The sequence below is a fragment of the Paralichthys olivaceus genome, chromosome 17 (genome assembly GCF_024713975.1).
Source record: "Paralichthys olivaceus isolate ysfri-2021 chromosome 17, ASM2471397v2, whole genome shotgun sequence".
In the NCBI taxonomy this organism is placed as follows: Eukaryota; Metazoa; Chordata; class Actinopteri; order Pleuronectiformes; family Paralichthyidae; genus Paralichthys; species Paralichthys olivaceus.
In genome coordinates this window covers 21,051,842-21,070,488 of record NC_091109.1, presented here as the reverse complement: position 1 = coordinate 21,070,488, position 18,647 = coordinate 21,051,842, and the positions used below count along the sequence as shown (strand labels likewise).

The 18,647-nt window shown below is 40.2% G+C and overlaps 2 protein-coding genes and 1 long non-coding RNA gene across 3 annotated transcripts; 2 read left to right on the top strand and 1 right to left on the bottom strand.

Moving 5' to 3' along the window:
- The first annotated feature begins 4,076 nt into the window (after positions 1-4,076).
- On the top strand, positions 4,077-8,085 carry LOC109639612 (retinol dehydrogenase 11-like). Its single transcript, XM_069512562.1, has 7 exons — positions 4,077-4,247; positions 4,809-4,924; positions 5,962-6,117; positions 6,203-6,307; positions 7,103-7,312; positions 7,431-7,623; positions 7,717-8,085. The coding sequence occupies exons 1-7, from the start codon at positions 4,234-4,236 to the stop codon at positions 7,811-7,813; spliced, it is 891 nt and encodes a 296-aa protein (XP_069368663.1). The 5' UTR covers positions 4,077-4,233; the 3' UTR covers positions 7,814-8,085.
- Positions 8,086-9,461: 1,376 nt separating this feature from the next.
- On the top strand, positions 9,462-17,653 carry fasn2 (fatty acid synthase 2). The gene is made up of 7 exons (XM_020103166.2): positions 9,462-9,495; positions 9,656-9,718; positions 9,797-9,950; positions 10,566-10,726; positions 10,818-11,024; positions 11,121-11,302; positions 12,122-17,653. Exons 2-7 carry the CDS (start codon positions 9,661-9,663, stop codon positions 17,651-17,653), a joined length of 6,294 nt encoding a protein of 2,097 aa, XP_019958725.2. The 5' UTR covers positions 9,462-9,495; positions 9,656-9,660.
- LOC138405314 (uncharacterized) lies at positions 10,791-12,059 on the bottom strand. Its single transcript, XR_011239034.1, has 3 exons — positions 11,420-12,059; positions 11,211-11,293; positions 10,791-11,026 (listed from the first exon to the last, which is right to left on the bottom strand). It is a non-coding gene; the product is annotated as an uncharacterized lncRNA (long non-coding RNA).
- Positions 17,654-18,647: the final 994 nt, after the last annotated feature.

Sequence of the window (18,647 nt, the reverse complement as noted above, 5' to 3'; positions counted from 1 at the left end):
CATGAGAGACTTTTTTTATGTTTTCAGTTTGTGTTTTCGTGGATATGTCCGTGACCGAGATGTCTCGAGAACGCCTTGAGGGAATTCCTTCAGATTTGGTACAAACATTGAATTGTTCAGACTTTGAAGGTCAAAGGTCAAAGGTTGGCAGAGGCTTCCAGCCACAGTGTGGTATCTGTAGATTTTACTTCTCTAAGGCCACAGCACATTTTTTACCTCGTGAACACAAACTCTCAAGAATAACTTCTTCAAAACGTGTTACTTACATTTTGTTGGACTGAAAAGATGAACTGATATTTCTACTTTTAATTTGTCCGTGGTCTCGTTGGTTTAAGACAGGGTTATTTAGAAGTGATGCTTCTTGTGCAGTTTCAGTTCACTGCAGATGCCAGTAAATCCCTCAAAGTGAACCTTGTGCCCTTGTGCTTCATTTTCATTTGCCAGCTCCTCCCTGTTTAAAGGGACAATTCACATATTTAAGTGCAGACACTGTTCTGTGAAACACTCAGGACAGTTTCTGAAGGGAGAGGAAGCTGACTGCTGTTTTATAAATTTGGAATATTTTTGCTTGCTGCTCATACAGTAGAGACAAAAACAAGATTTGAGCCCATAATCAGGATGTGTTGTATAAGAGAAACCATCTATTTTTTGCTTTACTAACATGTTGTGTGATTTACAACCACGACTCAAAGACTAAGTCTGGTTTACAACAACCTTACTGTTTGATTTCTCCAGAGAAAACGCCAACGCTGAGAAAAAGCATTTGCGCTCAGTTATCGAGGGAGCCGGTTAGGCTGAGCTAAATGTTACAGTGTGTTTGAGTCAACAGTGCGGTGGTCAGATGAAGGGCTCTGTCATCTGGTGTACAACAGCACCGCTGATCAAAAAACAAGACTGTAATTACGATTTGTATCTCAGGGAAATGCTGTGGCAGTTGAGAAAGCCATTACACGTCGGAGATTGGATCAGCAGAGGAGAAACGACCTGAACAAAATGAATGGCAGTGTTTACGTGTTATGTAAGATGGTGACGGAGGCTAAAAGGGTGAGAAACCAAATACAGAGCCATGGCAGAGGAGGAGGAGGAGGAGGAGGAGGTGCAGCAGACAAAAAAAGAGACAGACTAAACAGAATGTGACTGATGGGTGAACCGGTGAGGACCGGTCTGCACGTCGATGAGGACGCTCGGAGATGTTTATCTTGTCCTGCAGCTTCATAACATTTGAGGTTGAGGTTTTTGTAGAAAAGAGGTTGATGGACGAGCCAGACCTGCATGAGTGTGTGTGTGTGTGTGTGTGTGTGTGTGTGTCAGGGGACGTGCCCTTGGAAAGATTGTTGTAATGTAAACATTAAGGCGGCGTGTTCTGCCAGCTTTGTGACTTGACCTGCTGCAGAGGGCATGAAAAGGAGTTTCCTTTTTTTAAACATAGTGATTCTCTAAATCACTACGTTCAGATCGAGGATTATTGAGCTCAGAGTCTGAGTCAAAGTCAGTGTTTAGAAAATCTCCTCCTCCGTATAAAATAAAAACCTTTAATTCAACTTATGACGACATTTAATTTTGACAACGGTTTTCATAGTCATCTCTCCATGGGTCACATCAGCTCTTTGCCTTAGACAGGAAGTAGATAAAGATGCTGGATAAAGATGATTTGAAATGTTAAAATAGAAAACATTATAATGCCCCATCAGATGTTCTCCTCCTGCTCTTGTTTGTTTATTTGTTTTTTTCTCCTTCCCTCTGTATAAAAATAAAAACCTGCATCCTCTCGCTCTCCATCTGCCAAAGTTAATAGTCCCATTATAGCTAATGGATTGTTCTCATAGTTTATTGAGTGCATCCTCCCGCCTCTCCATTGTCTTTGGCTTCGGGGAAGCTGCTGATGTGGCGCCGCTAACAGTTGAGGTAAACTGTTGTGTCTGATGTGTTCTTTGTCACTGATGAAAAAAATCAACAACAAACACAAAGGATAGAAATGAAATGAAAATAATAAACAACTATGGATACATAGAAACACATTGTTTGTTTGTCAGCAGCAAAACTGATTTTGTAAAGTTTGTTGAAGGATGAGATATGGGACAAGCGTGGACTGTAAATAAAGATGGATGATATGTCAGCTCCTTAACTGTGAAGCCAAATCATCTTGATCACCCCCTAGTGGCTGGCTGCAGTATAGGTACAACCCTATACTTCCTGCATGTTAGTAGCTGGGACATTGACCAAACTAGAAAGTCAAAATAAACGCTTAATATTTTTTGTCCAAAGATGGTTTCTGTCATTATCATATCACACTCATGTAAGTTCAAGTACTAAGGGCCGGATCCAGGAGTGTTTTTCATCAATTATCTCCAAGGCAACAATTCCTGGATCTTGAGGAAAAGAAAACAAACACTTAGGCGACTGATATTTAATGAAATGTGCAATTTGATCCAAATAAAAATCCGGATCTAGCAGATTTAAACGTATCATCTCCTGATCTGCATTGTTCTGATTGAGTTTAAGGGGACAGATGAATCCTAGTGGGGCTCTCACTGCACTGTAATGTGATCACACATTGTTTTATAGTGAATGAAAAATTAATCAGCTGCCAATCGTCTCCACTTTCTGCTCAAATAAACATGGAAAACTAAAGAGAGGGGGGGTCCTGCAATCAGGAGAAGTCCACACAAACTTTATTTAGATTTTTTATAACTGAGAGAGCACTGGGAACACACACACTGTATGAACACACACACGCACTCTCACACTGACTGATCCAGCAAAGGGAAGGAAATGTTTGCTTATGCACAATCAGCTGATGACCGCTGCAGTGTTTCCGGATCTAATGACCTTGTGTCCACAGCGTAAAACTACTGTAATGTCTGTGACATGTGAACGAACCGCGCACGCCGTGGTGTGACCTCTGCAGAAAGGCATGATGGGGGATTAGTCTTTCTGCGTGTCCTGCAGAATACTGAGCAGCACAGTGAGACCTCAGCCAAGGACGAGATTCACCCAAACACCAAGCAGCTGATCTGTCTACAGACAAAACACAGAAACACTGAGCTGCTGGGGTCAAAGGACAAGAGGCGCCAGAGCATTAAAGGTGGTGGGTGGTTAAAGGACGCCACCTGCTGGAGAAGCTGAGTAACTACAGTTTAACAATGTCAATAGAGGAGGAGGATTTTCATCATCAATTTATACTTAGGATGTGATTAGTAAAGTGGTTAAAGTAGATAATACACTAATAAAACAAATACCCTAAATAATATTAAGTACATGTTGGAGGCAGAGTTACACATTTATAGAATTGATTGAATTAAATGGCATTATTGTTTATTAAGGAAGAATTAATTGAATAACATTAAATTACATGATAGGTTGGTTTTGCACTGGCAAATTCTGAGGGATTTTCCCCTGTAGCTTTATAAAAAGTCTATTTACTGTTTAATCTTGACTTCTTTAAATCAGATTCTATGTTTTTGTAATTCAATCAATTCACTTCACAATAAAACCAAAAATAAGTTCATATTTAGTCAAAATTGAGTAGAGATCAGAATCTGACTCTGGCTTCAGTTTTACCTTGAAGTTAATAGTGATTATTGATTATTGTGTGTTACCATAATTTTTGATGGTTTCAGTTAAATGAATTGATCAGTTGATAAAATAAAAATAGTGCAACTACTTTGGTGATAATGTAAAACATGTCAGCATATCAATCCATTGAAAATAATAATAATACATTCCTAATAAATAGTTAAATACGAACAAACTGAACAGTTTTAATTTTAGGCTCATTTTCCTGATTGTACCATATATTTTAATCCAAAGAACATTTCTATGCAGTTGTTAGAATAATTTATTCTGAACATCATTATTAAACCTTAAACTCCTTCAAATACTTCTAATAAATACTTTTCCTACTACTAGTACTATTTCTCAAATAACAAATGAATAAATAAATTCCCCTTTTTAACATTTGACCCTATCCCAGGCATGGAGTCCCCGCCCGCCCGGCGCTGCCCGCATTCATAATCGAACACGAACTGGAGCGATGTGACCAATCGGTGTTGAGTTAACGTGACGTAATCGCAGCTGATTGGCTAAAACCCAGGCTATTCAACAGGAGTGGATTAGGTTAAATCACACTTCCGCATCGACAAGATTTCAACCTGTGGCAAGGTTTATGGTTCGATTCTCTGAAATTAAGATTCCCGGTTTGTTTTCAGTGTGTCAGCCTGAAAACAGGAAAAGATGCAAGCGATCAGGTGAGAACTGTTTTTCTCAGGTTTTTAAACTCTTTAGTTTTAGTTCGAGATAAAACAACAAATAAAACCAAATCCTGTGATCAATAGATCAAAGCCTGTTGATGACAGTCACTGTTGCTGTTGTTTATTTGGTCAAACGTGTTGTTTAACGTGTTCATGTTCAGTGTTCGTGGATTGTATGGTGGTTCTGCAGGTTGTATCACACCCATTTTGTTGAGTCACAGTTTAAAATCATTTATCAACATCATGGAAACTTTTTTTTTTTTTAATGCTTTATTGAAAAAACATTAAAATGTACAAACTCTTCCTATGTTCTCAATGCACGTGAATAAATTGTATAATAATAAAAGAAAATGAATATAACAGAAATGGGTGTATTTCCTTTATAAAGGATTATGAAAGAAACGTGTACATAAATAGATAATATGATAATAATTAAAGGAAATAAAGATAACATCAGAAATGGATTTCCTTCAGACGGGATTATGAAGATGAAATATAGCTTTCCTCTCATCAGTGTGCACGTTGACAGTTTTATTACTTGTTTTTACAACATGTTAGAAACTTCTTCCGGACGCCCTGGTCCTCTGACGTCAGGCTGGATGACAAGACTGTGGTAATCACCGGAGCCAACACAGGGATCGGTAAACAAACAGCCTTGGACCTGGCTAAAAGAGGTTAGACCCACCGAACACACAGCCCAGATTCACATGAAATCATCTGACTCGTTATCACAGCTCTTCATCTCTCTTTCTGCTGTGTCATGATGACTTTGGAAACCCCCAGTGTTTGGGAGCCTTGTGTTGTTCATTCAAAAACCTTACATGATATGTTTCTGGTCGTTTGACTTGTTCCTAATAGGATCTGGTTTCAAAATCCTCCTCCTCACCTTCACATTACAGATGTTGATCTCATCCTGATGCTAATACTGATACCTGGACTTTGCTGATCAGCTTATACCGAGTTCTGATCCGGTTTCAGTGCATATTCTAACTAGGAATAAATAAATAAAAATAGAATAAATAAATTAGCTCTGGCAAAAGCTACACAACTGGAAATCACTTCTTCTGCAACTGTAAAGTCACGAGATCGGTACATAGATTTGCACACTGGCTGATGAGCGACCTGATATTTTTGGCGGTATCTATGTCATGTCTGATGCTGGTATCAGAATATATCTACAATAAATATTAGGAATGTGACTGGAATTACGTTTTCTTTACACTTAATCATCTATAATTCGATCTGGGTGTGGAAATCATGTGAAGTTTTAGTACAAAGTCTCTCAATCAGTCCCTGAAATATTCACACAAAAAAAAAGATTCCTGAATTATTCCCTGGAAAATTGTTGAGAAATGTGAAAAAGAAAAAAAAAAGTCTGGCTCTTTAATTGGTTGTTTCTTGGCCCAGATTTTGTGTCATCCTGCTGACAAATGAAGTGATGAAGCAAAATTCCACCCACATTGTGAAACCCATTTTCTTTTTCACAAGACAAACTGTGCATCCTGTTGCGTCAGTTACTGGAAGTGACGCAAGCTGAAAGTCCAGTTGAGTAATGTCCACGTTTAGTCATGAGAGGGTGCTGTCTTCCCTTTTCTCCACAGGTCACTTTAATATCTATTGATTGTCTGGACCCTGCAGACAGACAGCTGTTATATTTATTCTGGCATCGTTTTCACTGTTGTATTTCACCGCTGTTTGTTTTTCTGTTCAGGGGCGAAGGTCATCATAGCGTGCAGGGACATGGAGAAAGCAGACGCCGCTGTTAAAGACATCATCGAAAAGTCAGGGAACAAGAATGTCCTCTGCATGAAACTGGACCTGGCAGATACAAAGTCCATCAAAGAATTCGCTGAAGCCATCAACAAAGGTAAAACTGTAGAAATCTGTTCAGATGAAAAGAATTTAAAAAGAAACAAAAACAGCAATTTTCATTTTCATGCTCTTTTCTACAGAGGAGCCGAAACTCAATATCCTCATCAACAATGCCGGCGTGATGGTGTGTCCTTATGGGCAAACAGCAGACGGCTTTGAGATGCAGATCGGTGTCAATCACATGGGTAAATAAATCCACGTTATCTGTGTGGTGAGGAGAAGATCGCTGACCCAGCACAGTTTCATCATGACATCAAAACTAACAGGGCCGGACATAAAACAAAAAGCTCTTCTTTTTCCAAATGATATCCTTAAATTTGATGCCCACGTTGTTTCCAGATAATTAACTAAAGAAAGCATTTTTAGCCTTTGTGACTAATTAGAATTGAAAAGGTCCCACTGGGAAGCTTGTGTTCTTTCTCAATAACACTGAGGTCATGCTGTTTGAACAGTTTAGACGTGTTCAGGGGGAAATTCAATCATTACAGACATTCCAAACAGCTGAACACTAATGTGTCCTCATTCACGTACTCTGTGATACTTGGCATTATATTTGGCAGTAGTATCGGTTTGCTGTGAAATATTGATTAGTGTTGATAGTACTAGTGTCCCTCGGGACAAACTTTTTCCTGCTAAAGTTCACAGACAAATGTTACCACTTAAAACTTGTGCTGGTTGGTTTGGACCTCACCACTGTGTAAAGCATTTGAACATTTTCAACAAAAGAAAATATTTTATTGGAAATAACATTGGTAAACATGGATAAATCAGTTTCCGGCTCACGTGTCTCATTAGCTCTGTGATCATTTTTTATCTGATGTGTTTCTGACCTTTGATAGGTGGATGATATACTCAACTACTACAGTGTTTGAACCTGATGACTGAATTTAGTGTGATATAAATGAGATTTCTTTTCAAAGGGAAATATTCCATTTGTGAAGTTTCCATTGAGAAGTTTATCTTTTCCTCTTCTTCTCCAGGTCACTTCCTGTTGACACATTTGTTGCTTGACCTCATGAAAAGATCGGCGCCGGCCAGAATAGTCACTGTGTCCTCCATGGCTCACTCCTGGGGCGCCATCAATCTGGACGACATCAACAGCGAGAAGAGTTACAACAAGGCGAAAGCCTACTCCCAGAGCAAGCTCGCCAACGTCCTCTTCACCCACACGCTCGCTAAAAAACTAGACGGTCAGCGCCGCACTCTTTTATCTGTGGGTTTCCATTTTATCTGAAAAGCTCCATATGGCAGCTCTGGTTTCCTTCACTTTTCTTAAAGTAACATGTTATTTACTTTCCTTTCCCTCAGGCACGGGTGTGACGACGTACTCTCTCCACCCTGGAGTCGTCCAGACAGACTTATGGCGCCACCTCAGCGGCCCCCAGCAGTTCATCATGAGGATGGTCAGTCCCTTCACCAAAGACTCTGTGCAGGGAGCTCAGACGACCATTTACTGTGCGGTGGAGCCGACGCTGGAGAAGGAGAGTGGTGGATACTACAGGTACTTTGTTTTAGACAGTACACAGCAATCCATACATTTCCTCTTAACAGAAGAACGCTATGAGATACATGATGTCTTTGTCTTTTCCAACAGTGACTGTGCTCCTGCAAACTGTTCAGCAGCTGGAAAAGACGACGACGTGGCTCAGAAGTTGTGGGACCTGAGCTGCCGTCTGCTCTCCATTACGTGAGGATGAGTCTGGATTTGAAGTGAAATCCGACAGTTTGCAGTCTGATGTGATGGTTTTTTTTACTGTTACTGTCATAGATAAATACCTATGTTTTCTTACACTTCCTGTTTGTATTTGTTTTACATACAAACATACAGTATTTTGTATTGGACTGGAAATATTTATAATAAAGAAACTATTAAGATAATTTACATTACAAAAGCACTACATCCTTCATGTCTGAAATTATTTTCTGTACAATTTCTTCTGAAATTAAACTCTCTTACACTCCATCACTTTGTTTCCGTTCTTGATGTGTATTTGTTTAAAGGACACATAAGTCTTCAATAAAGAAACATATTTTTTGGGCCATACACATGGAAAAAGTGCAAAACCACAACATGATAAAGCAGCATTATCATTTTATTGTTGTTATTGGTACAACCAGGTTTCTTCCTCATCAAGTCAGTCCTATGATTTCTTTTATTGCTTACTTCTCCTCTTACCTCAGGGTCTTTGTCATTGCTGTGACATGAAGTAATAAAGAGTTAAAACTTTAATATTGCCACATGATTCCAGTGTACCTGTGAAGGATTGATAAAGACAATAAAACCAAGGTTGCTCCGATGTTCATCAAGTTTTACAGAGGTAACTGCAGCCAAGACGACTATCGGAAAAGTAGACAAGTTCCTGGGAAGACAGCGTTCTTTAGAACTCTGTTTAAAAACCATAATAAACAAAAAAATGATGTCTTAAAATGAAATGCTGTTTTCATCAATTTCAGTGAAATCTAACTTTTATTTAGTTTTACTTTATTATTTATAGTAAATTAGTAATAATAGGAAAGTATATTTGTATTCACCTTTTACTTTTCAACAGATAGTTGGTGAAAGAAACATAAAATGCTGCAGGAAGGATAAGTTTGAGTAAAACAGTCATTTCTACATGTTTGCAGGGGCGTAGCAATAGGCAACTACCTGGGGGCCCGAGTTGAGGGGCGAGGACCCCCTGAAGTCCTGTGAAACACTCCTACATTTTTGCTCTGATTGTCCTGAGATTTAATATTATGAATATTTATTATTTGCACAAAGGTAAATTTGGATATTAGTTTTTTTTTACAGTATAGGTGTTAATACATTTATTATTATTGGATGTTTTAAAGACAAACATTTTTATTAAAAAGTTTTGATTCTGATGATTAATTTGTAAAGAAATCTTTTAGTGACGACCTTGAACTTAGCTTATTTAAACATTCGCTTAGTCTCACTCTCATTTAACACATGTAGTAAACATTATATAAAAGGTGTTGACCCATTAAGATATGGCCTAATCGTTAATAATGGCTGTTATTTAATGTAAACTTCTGTCATTTATTAATATTAATATTAGATGAATTAAGTTTGAGAGGAGAGGTTTCATGTTAAACTTAACGTCCTGATTGTTTTATTATGATACAACTGTGATAAAATGCAATGAAATGAGACCTGGAGTCACCCCCACACCCATTGTTGGATAACATATTGATTTACTTATTAAACTGGGTGTAATCATTTGCAAGGCGCCATAAATGTGTGCACTGAAGTCCTTCATCTCCATGGCCACATAAACAATTAATCATTAATCTTTTATAAAGAAAAGAGGCTGGCTATAAGAATCAGCTGCGGGTCCGGCAGTGATAGCATCACTGGGGGAAAAGACAAACGGTACGGATGTATGGGAGATCTGGTGCATGACTAAACTGGACTAAATACACACTCTCACAGTATATTAACCACTTTTATTTCTGGATGTGAGACGCCTGCAGGGACGAGTGATGTTGACATGATGGTGCAGTAAAGATTTTTGATTTTCTCTTGTGCACAGAGAGGATGGAGGAAGCTGAGGATGTAATCGCAGTTGTGGGCATTGGATGTAATTTTCCTGGAGGTAATATTTTAATAAAAAACATTTAACATTTTTGAAAAATGTTATTCTGTATAATAGAAAATGGATGTTTCCAAACAGGAGAAGGGCTTGATAATTTCTGGAAGGTTCTTGTTGATGGGAGAAACTGTTCTTTGCCAATTCCCAAAAAGAGGTTCGACTTGTCTGTGTGGTACGACCCTGACGAAAACAAAGCGGGTAAATCCCGCACAGCCAAGGCTGCTCTCATTGACGGGTATGGAGTTCAAATCTTATCATATTTAGATCTAGAAGTTTCTTTACTCTGGGTTTTGTGAATATCAGCATATAGATTTTCAGTATACTCTATAACATATCGTTTCCTCATCAGAAATAATAAAATGTTTTACCACATTTTATGTCTCAATATTATTTACTATTATTATTTTGTAATGGGTAAAAGAAACCAGGTCAATTTATTTTGATTTCATCTTTTAGATATTACTCTATGCACTGGTCTATTAAAATATTACAAAAATATTTTGGATGAAATATAATTCATATATTGAAATGAAAGAGTATAGTGTCATCTTCTCATTAATATGATCTTTGAACCTATACGTGGTCACTAAGTGACAACAATGAATATGGAAAGATTTGTGTTGCTCCTGATAAAAGTACAAATAAATAATGAAAAATTAAGAAGGAGCTATTTTCATATTAAAAACTCAGCTCTGGAACAACTGCAGATGTTGGTATTTTCCAAAACAAACCAAGAAATGTGTTAAAAGTGGCTTCTCCATATTTTAAATTAAAAATGTTATCTTATAATACTATTCAAATACTTATCTCCTAAATTGATTCAGCGGTTTCAAACTTTTCTTTTCTCCAGGTTTAATGATTTTGACCACAAGTTCTTTGGCATCAGCGACAGTGAAGTGGAACAAATGGATCCTCAACAGAAGCAGCTCCTTCAGTGTGTTTACAGAGCTTTAGAAAATGCTGGGATTCCTATGGAGAAGGCCAGCGGCACCAGGACAGGAGTGTTTTTGGGTAAGAGAATAAAACATTTCTAGCAACTATAAAACTTTTAAATAATAAGGAGGCATCTTTTGAGTTTCATGTTTCATTTATTTTTATTTAGGCCTAATGAACAGAGATTATGAAACAAATGCTGCGCACGTGCACCCGAGTGTGATCAACCACTGGACTGGCACAGGCCTCGCCATGAGCATCGCATCAAACAGAGTCTCATACATCTTCAACTTCACTGGGCCGTCACTGTCCATAGACAGCGCCTGCTCCTCGTCCCTCGTGGCTCTTCATCTCGCTTGTCAATCCATTAAACAAGGTCTGTGTGAAAAACATGTTGAACGTACTGCGGTAGCACTTCAGAGAGCAACAACATACTTTTATTACAAGGATGAAATTAGTTTTATCTTATCAGGTGATTGTGAGATGGCTGTTTGTGGAGGAGTCAACTGCATCTTTGAGCCAAGAGTGTTTGTTGCTCTGAGCAAAGCCAAGATGATTTCACCTGAAGGGACGAGCAGACCTTTCTCCAGCACAGCAGACGGCTACGGCCGAGGGGAGGGCTGCGGGGTCGTTCTTCTGAAACCACTGAAAAAGGTGAGAAATGTCACAACACTGAGTTTATGTTGGTGTCTCATTTCCTGTTCTGCCAGTTTGTACTATCACACGGGTAAAACGCAAAACCCGAAAGCACTAAAGCAAATTCAAGCTCACAATATTTAATGCAAACGGTTCGGTTCAGAGGAATCAGTCCAACAAGGTCAGAGGTATCAAAATCAAAAGGTAAAACTTTACTGGTCACACACATAAGAACAAAACTGAACGCTGAGCAGGAACTAGACAAACTGGCAACAAGGAGGGAAACAGAGACTAAATACTAAAGAGGGGACAAGACACAGGTGAGACACATTAACGCAGGTGTGAGTCATCAGAGGTGAACCTGAACAGAGATGAGAGTTTCAAAATAAAACTTGAAATGAGACAAAACATGAGGAAAGGAAAAAACTTAAATAAACTCAGGGATACTTTTTTATCAACATCAGACCAGTGTCAATTATTAACTGACTAATCATTTTCTTCTTTTAATCATTAACCGGACAAATTACCATGAAAGGTATATTAGTCTCTAACTTTCTGTAAACCCTGTTTGGCTCCAAAACAATTTAAATACAATCTTATTTCTAAAGCCCATATTCACCGAGGAGGAAAAACTACTAAAAAAAACAGTTTTAACATGGAAATTAACTGAGCACATCAACGAAATTCCAGTATTTAAAACATTCATGAGTAAAGCATTAAAGTACAGTGTATCAATGTTTAATCCTTAATGAGAGAAGGAAATGTCTGACATTCAAAACAAGTTAAAGATTAACATCACTGCAATGGTTTCATTTTTGCTTCATTTTCACTCTGCAGGCGTTAGAAGACCATGACCATATCTGGGGCATCATCAGCAAAACAGCCGTCAACCAAGATGGACGCTCAGTCACTCCGATCACCAAACCCTCCATGACGCAGCAAGAGGAGCTGCTGCGAGGAATCTACTCAGAGTCCGACCTTGCCAATGTTCAGTACATAGAGGCACATGGGACTGGAACCCCGGTTGGAGACCCAACAGAGGCAGGAAGCATCTCAAACGTCATCGCTAAGGCCAAACCTCCTGGTTCAGAGACACTGCGGATTGGCTCGGTGAAGAGCAACATCGGACATACAGAATCTGCAGCTGGAGTGGCCGGACTCATTAAGGTTCTCCTAATGATGAAGCACGAGACCATTGTTCCCTCCGTTTTCTACTCTGAAGAAACTGCCAGTGTTGATGCCAAAGCCCTGAACATTAAAGTTCCTCAGGAAGCAGAAAAGTGGGAAGCCTCTGGTGCACGAATTGCAGGGGTGAACAACTTTGGCTTTGGGGGTACAAATGCACATGTTGTTGTCAAACAGTACAAACAGTCTCCCATCAGACAACCGCATGATGAGACACAACCAAAGTACTTTGTCATGTCAGCAAATTCAATAAAATCTCTCTCTCTCATGATGGAAGACACCATCACACAGCTTGAGGCAGATCGTGAAGTGGATCTAGATTCTCTCTTGTACACGTCAGCTTGCAGAAGGAGCCATCTCAAACATAGATACCGAAAAGCCATCATGTTATCATCTGTAGTCGATCTTAAAGATAAGTTAAGGGCTGCTGTTGGCAAAGATATAAGCCAAGCCTACTCCGATCCAAGGTTAGTGTTTGTCTTCTGTGGAAATGGCGTCACTTACCATGGCATGTGCAAGCAGCTCCTCAAACACGAACCTGTCTTCAGAGATAAAATCATAGAGATTACACAACTTTTTAAAAGGCTGAGTGGGCTGAACATCCTGGACATGCTTGACAGTGAGTTTGAGAGTAGTGACTTTAAAAACCCAGAGGTTGTCCAACCACTGCTCTTTGCCATCCAGGTTGGCATTACCACCCTACTCAGACATTGGGGTGTCAAGCCAGATGCGATACTTGGACACTCTGTGGGTGAGGTTGCAGCCGCTCACTGCTCTGGCCTCTTGTCTCTTGAGGATGCGATAAAAGTCATCTATTTCCGCAGCACGCTCCAGAGCAAAGTCACCGGCGGGATGATGCTTGTGATCAGCAACATGGCTGTATCGGAGGTAACTGCTCTTCTCCCTTGTTACTCTGGTAGAGTTTGCCTTGCTGCTTTCAACAGTCCACAGTCTTGCACCCTGTCAGGGGATGCAGATGCAATTAAGAGCCTCCATACAGAGCTAAGTGCCTCAGCCAAAGGTCAGAATCTGTTCCTGCGTCTCCTGAATGTCCCTGCCGCTTACCACAGCCACATGATGGATCCAATTCTGACAGAAATCAAGGAAACAATTGGCCTCTTACAGGTGAACGATCTTGACACAGAGTTGTTCTCAACAGTGACAGGCAAGGAGGTCCAGCAGGGAGATTTCTGCACAGGTGAATACTGGGCTAGAAACATCCGTGAGCCAGTCGCCTTCGAGCAGACAGTGAGGTTGGCAGTGAAAGGAAAGAACACAGTCTTTGTAGAGATAGGGCCAAGAAGGGCTCTGCAGCGAAACATCATTGAATCTCTGGATAGTGACACAACTGTTCTTCCCTCAGTGCAGCCAGGGAAAGACCATGAAACAATCATGTCAGTAGTTTCTAAGCTGTTTGAACTGGGGGTTCAGGTTGATTGGAACACCTTCTATAAAGGATATGAGCAAATACCGTTGCCTTTCCCAAAATACAAGTTTGATTGCTCTGACAGAGACGTGATTATTGGAGCAGCACAAACAAACACAGCAAGTAATCATCCTGTGCTCTGTCAGACAGGAAGTGATAGCAACATATTCAGCCTAGATCTGAGGTCAGATTCTTCTTTCTACCTAAAAGAGCACAAACACAACAATATACCCATCATCCCTGGCGCCTTCTATGCCGAGTTGGGTTTAGCAGCAGTCATGGCCAGTGCCAAACCAAAAGTACCACTCAACTCACTACAGCTCAGTGTCAATTTCCACAGCCCATGTATTTTAACACTGAATTCACCTGAAATTAAGGTGAAACTGGAACAAACCAAGACAGAAACCAGTTTTACGGTGTTCTCTTCATCTGCATTGTATGCATCAGGCACAGTTGTCTCCCAAAGAGAGAGGATGATTGAGGAGCAGTCTCTTTCACTGAGCGCCATCTTCAAAAGATGCAAATCTGTTGTGAGCTCTCAGGAGTTCTATGGTCATTTGTCTCAAGGAGGCTTTCAGTATGGAGATGTCTTCAAGAATAAGGGGAATGTGCACTATGGAGAAGATCTCAAGGAGGCTTTTGTAGTTGTATCAGTTCCAGAGGAACTTCGACCACAGTTGCATGACTACTGCATCCACCCTGTTGTGTTGGATTTTCTGATGCAGCTTCTCCCAGTCACAGTAGAACACATCTTTGCTGGTAGACCAGGCTTTCCTGCCAAAATTGGAAGTTTGACCGTGTTTGAACCTCTGCAAGATGAGATGATTGTGTATTTGAGAGCAATGACTGTGGGTACTGATCACTTTGAGGTTTGTGGCTGTTTTACAGATAGAAACGGCAGAGTGTTGGTTGAGGTTAAGCATGTGCTATTGAAGTATCTTGGCAGTCACTCTCATGTGGTTGAGGAGTACTTCTACCATAACTCCTTCAGTGTCATCCCTGAAACTATCTCATCTGCTCCTCCTCCAAAGGCCTTGGTCTTCTGTGATGACATGGGGATCTCTAATGGCCTGGAACAACATTTGGACTCAGGATCTCAGTACATATCAGTCACACATGCAAAGGATATTTTGAGAAATGGCTTCCCCTCTCTCTTGGCAAAATTCAATATCCATGATAGCCAGGAAAAGTTTGATGAGGTGTTGTTTTTGTGGGGCAAAGAAAACCTCACTTCACAGGCAGCTGATGTTGCTCTGCAGAAACTTGTGAACTGCTGTGAGATTTTCCGTCAAATAGTCCTTGAGCTTAAGCGACTTAACTTTCCAGCCTCTATTAGAGCAGTAACCTACCGTTCATCTGATGTCACAGTAGACCACATAAATCCAGGTTTTGCAATCGCTGGCATGACCAGATCATTTGCTGCAGAGATACCAGATCTTTCATTTCAACTCATTGACATAGATACTGTATCTGCTAAGGACATTGCAGCTCTGTCTGAGGTCCTACTATCATTTCCTTGCAGCAAGTACCCAGAGGTGGTGGTAAAAGATGGACTGATTTTAAAACCTTCCATTGTCCGTACTCCGCCCGAAATAGATGACGCTTCAGCATGCAGTTTTACCTCAACAATGTCCGAGCCTTGCGTCCTTCAAACAGCCGATGCACATGAGATTACTCAAGTGAGTGCCATTCACTTTGAAGAGGGAGACCTGCCAATCAGTGACACATCAGTTGAAATCCGTCCCAGCACGATATGTGTCCATTCATCTGATTTCTTCCCCGTCAGTGCCTCACACTTGAAATTTGGCCAGACAATGTACTGGAATAAACATTCCTCCCAAAGTCACAAGCTGCTGGCTCTTGATTTCAGCGGTACTGTTACCGCAGTTGGAAAAGATGTGAGAAAACTGAAGGCGGGAGATCACGTTGCTTCCTGCTATCCTGTGTTGGCAGCCAGCAAGGTCAGGGTCCCAGAGGATGTGTGCTACAGCACAAAACAATTCCCATTCCTTCAAAAAACACCCTGTGTTTCCTACTATGTGCTGGCATGGGAAATACTGCATCGAGCCTTACCCAAAGCCAAAAATCATCTAGGAATCATATCCCCTGTTCCTGAGTCTGCTCTGACAAAAGTCTTGGCACTTACTTCCTACAAATCTGGCTGGAATGTGGTCATTGGAACGCAGTGTAATGGTTCTTTTGTACGTGTCGAACAAATTGATGCATTTGTTGTCCTGCCCCCATTTGAAGAATCCCTGATTGACAAAATTTGCAGTTTCCCAAGGGTCCAACATGTTGTCATCATCTGTGAATCTCAGATGCAATGTTTGCTTGCTCAGGACATGTTCCACAGTGTAAAGGAAAGTATTCACGTGCAGACGATTCTGATCCCAGCCATTTTGCAAAAGGGATCTTTGAGTGTGCAAAGGCCACATATTTATCACTGGCTCAAATCCTTGAAGTTGAGCAGGAAATGTGCTGTAAAAAACTTTACCTTTCAGAATGTGAAGTCTGACAAGAAACCAAAGTCGTACTTCAACTCAAAGAAACTGGCTGTTGTTGCTCTGGAAGAAGACAATGGCAGTGCTCTGTCGGAGATCCCACTGCTACCAACAAAAAAACTGCTCTTCCGAAAGAAAGCGGTGTACATAGTGACAGGTGGTCTTTCTGGTCTGGGCTTTGAAACTGTCAAGTTCATCTCCCAAAGAGGGGGGGGGGTTGTTGTCATACTATCCCGGAGCAAGCCCATACCAGAGCTGCAGGAAGAGATGCAGAACATAGAGAAACAGTGTGGAAACTGCATCACGAGCATGGAGTGTGACGTGTCTGTCTCTGAGCATGTGCACCAGGTTATTAGTGCCATTGGCCAGAAGTTCCCTGGTTGTCCAGTTAGAGGAGTGTTTCACAGTGCCGTTGTCTTGCATGATGGGCTGATTGAGACCCTTGACAGATCTCTGTATGAGAAAGTTCTCAAACCAAAAGTAAAGGGTGTATTAAATTTGCATCACGCAACACTGCACTGCCAGTTACACTATTTTGTGTGTTATTCCTCCATCTCAGCTTTTCTGGGAAATGCATCACAAACAAACTATGCAGCAGCCAACTCGTTCCTCGACATGTTCTGTCATTACAGACGCAAACTCGGGCTGTCTGGACAGTCCATCAACTGGGGAGCGCTGAACCTTGGTCTCCTCTTGAACAAGGAGCATTTCCAGCAATTTCTGGAGGCAAAGGGGATGATGGTGTTGGATGTTGATGAAATTCATAGAAGCTTAGAGCAGTGCCTCCTGCTCAATCAACCCCAACAGGCTGTTTGCAGGTTTCACTTCAGAAACATCAGGTTCAACATCCTCTCTCAAAATATATCCTTGACGATGCGCCTGTCCAAGTTAGTTGAAGAGGCTTTGAAAAAATCAGATGAAACAGATGCTCAAGCAAAACAAGCTAAAAGTGTCTCGCCAAAAGAGTACGTGACCTCTCTCCTCACCACAACCATCGGCATGGATCAGAGTGAGCTGAAAGATGACTCACTTCTCTCGTCTTTGGGCATCGACTCCATGCAGGCCATGACTCTGCAGAACGTGATCTTTCAGGAGAGAGGAGTGAACATACCTCTGGTGAAACTGTTGGACCCCAGCGCCACATTATCAACAGTGGTAGCTGTGCTGAGTGAAGGAGCCGAAGGTGACAATGTCAGTGATGACGCAGAGACGAGTAACTCCACAAATGAAATGGAGGATCTTTCAACCAGATTGTAAAAATGACAAATGCATTTATATGATATGTAAATACGTATGCAGAAAGATTTATACAGAAGTGTTTGTGTCGTCTGTCTTTTGTAACTTTTGTTAATTGTTAAGTGCTGCCCATAGATGCACTGTATGAATGTGTGTGTGAATGGGTGAATGGCAAAACTGTTCTGTAAAGTGCTTTGTGTGGTCATTCAGACTAGGAAAGTACAATATAAATACAAACCCTTTACCATTTTTGTAAATATGTATTTTCATTTTGAAATTGCAATTTTAAATAGTTTATATTGATGTGACCATGTACAATATTTTACCCACTTTTCAGCAGATGTGCCCCATTTTGAGTGTTTTCCACCAGTTTTATTAATTCACCTTTTTTATTTATTCATGTGAAAATATGAACAGAATTTAAAACAAAATGTACAATGTAATGCATTCAGTGTTTACAATTGATGTTGAGTATGTACATTATTTTTCATTTCATCAAAATGTAATCTTTCAAGTCTGTGATGGGATCAGACTGATATCAACTTACTCTTATCTGCCTGTTTTACAATCACTCGACGGGTCATGGTCTGTTCTTATCACCGATTGTCTTTAAAATGATGATGGAAAAAAAAAATCATGCGATACAGTATTCTGACACATCCTGTACATTTTTGATAAGCATGTGTGATCTCTGAGGCTTTTGCTATTTTAATTTATAATTTATTATCATGTAGACAAATAAAATGAGAGCAGATACAGAAACCTGTGAAAAGCCTTTACACCTCTGTTTTTATATTAAAGAAAAGTTACATTACAAGTAAAGAATGTATTACTCCTCTTAATTAATGATTTTACTATTCTGAGGTGTATTTACATTAACATTTCTGATGGATACTAAATAAATTTAACATCATAACAAACGTTAATGGTCATTGTTGGAGTTTGTGACAGTGAATAATAACATGTGTCTTTGGTGTTTTTATGACATTATAAATGAAGCTGCCAAATTCTCTGT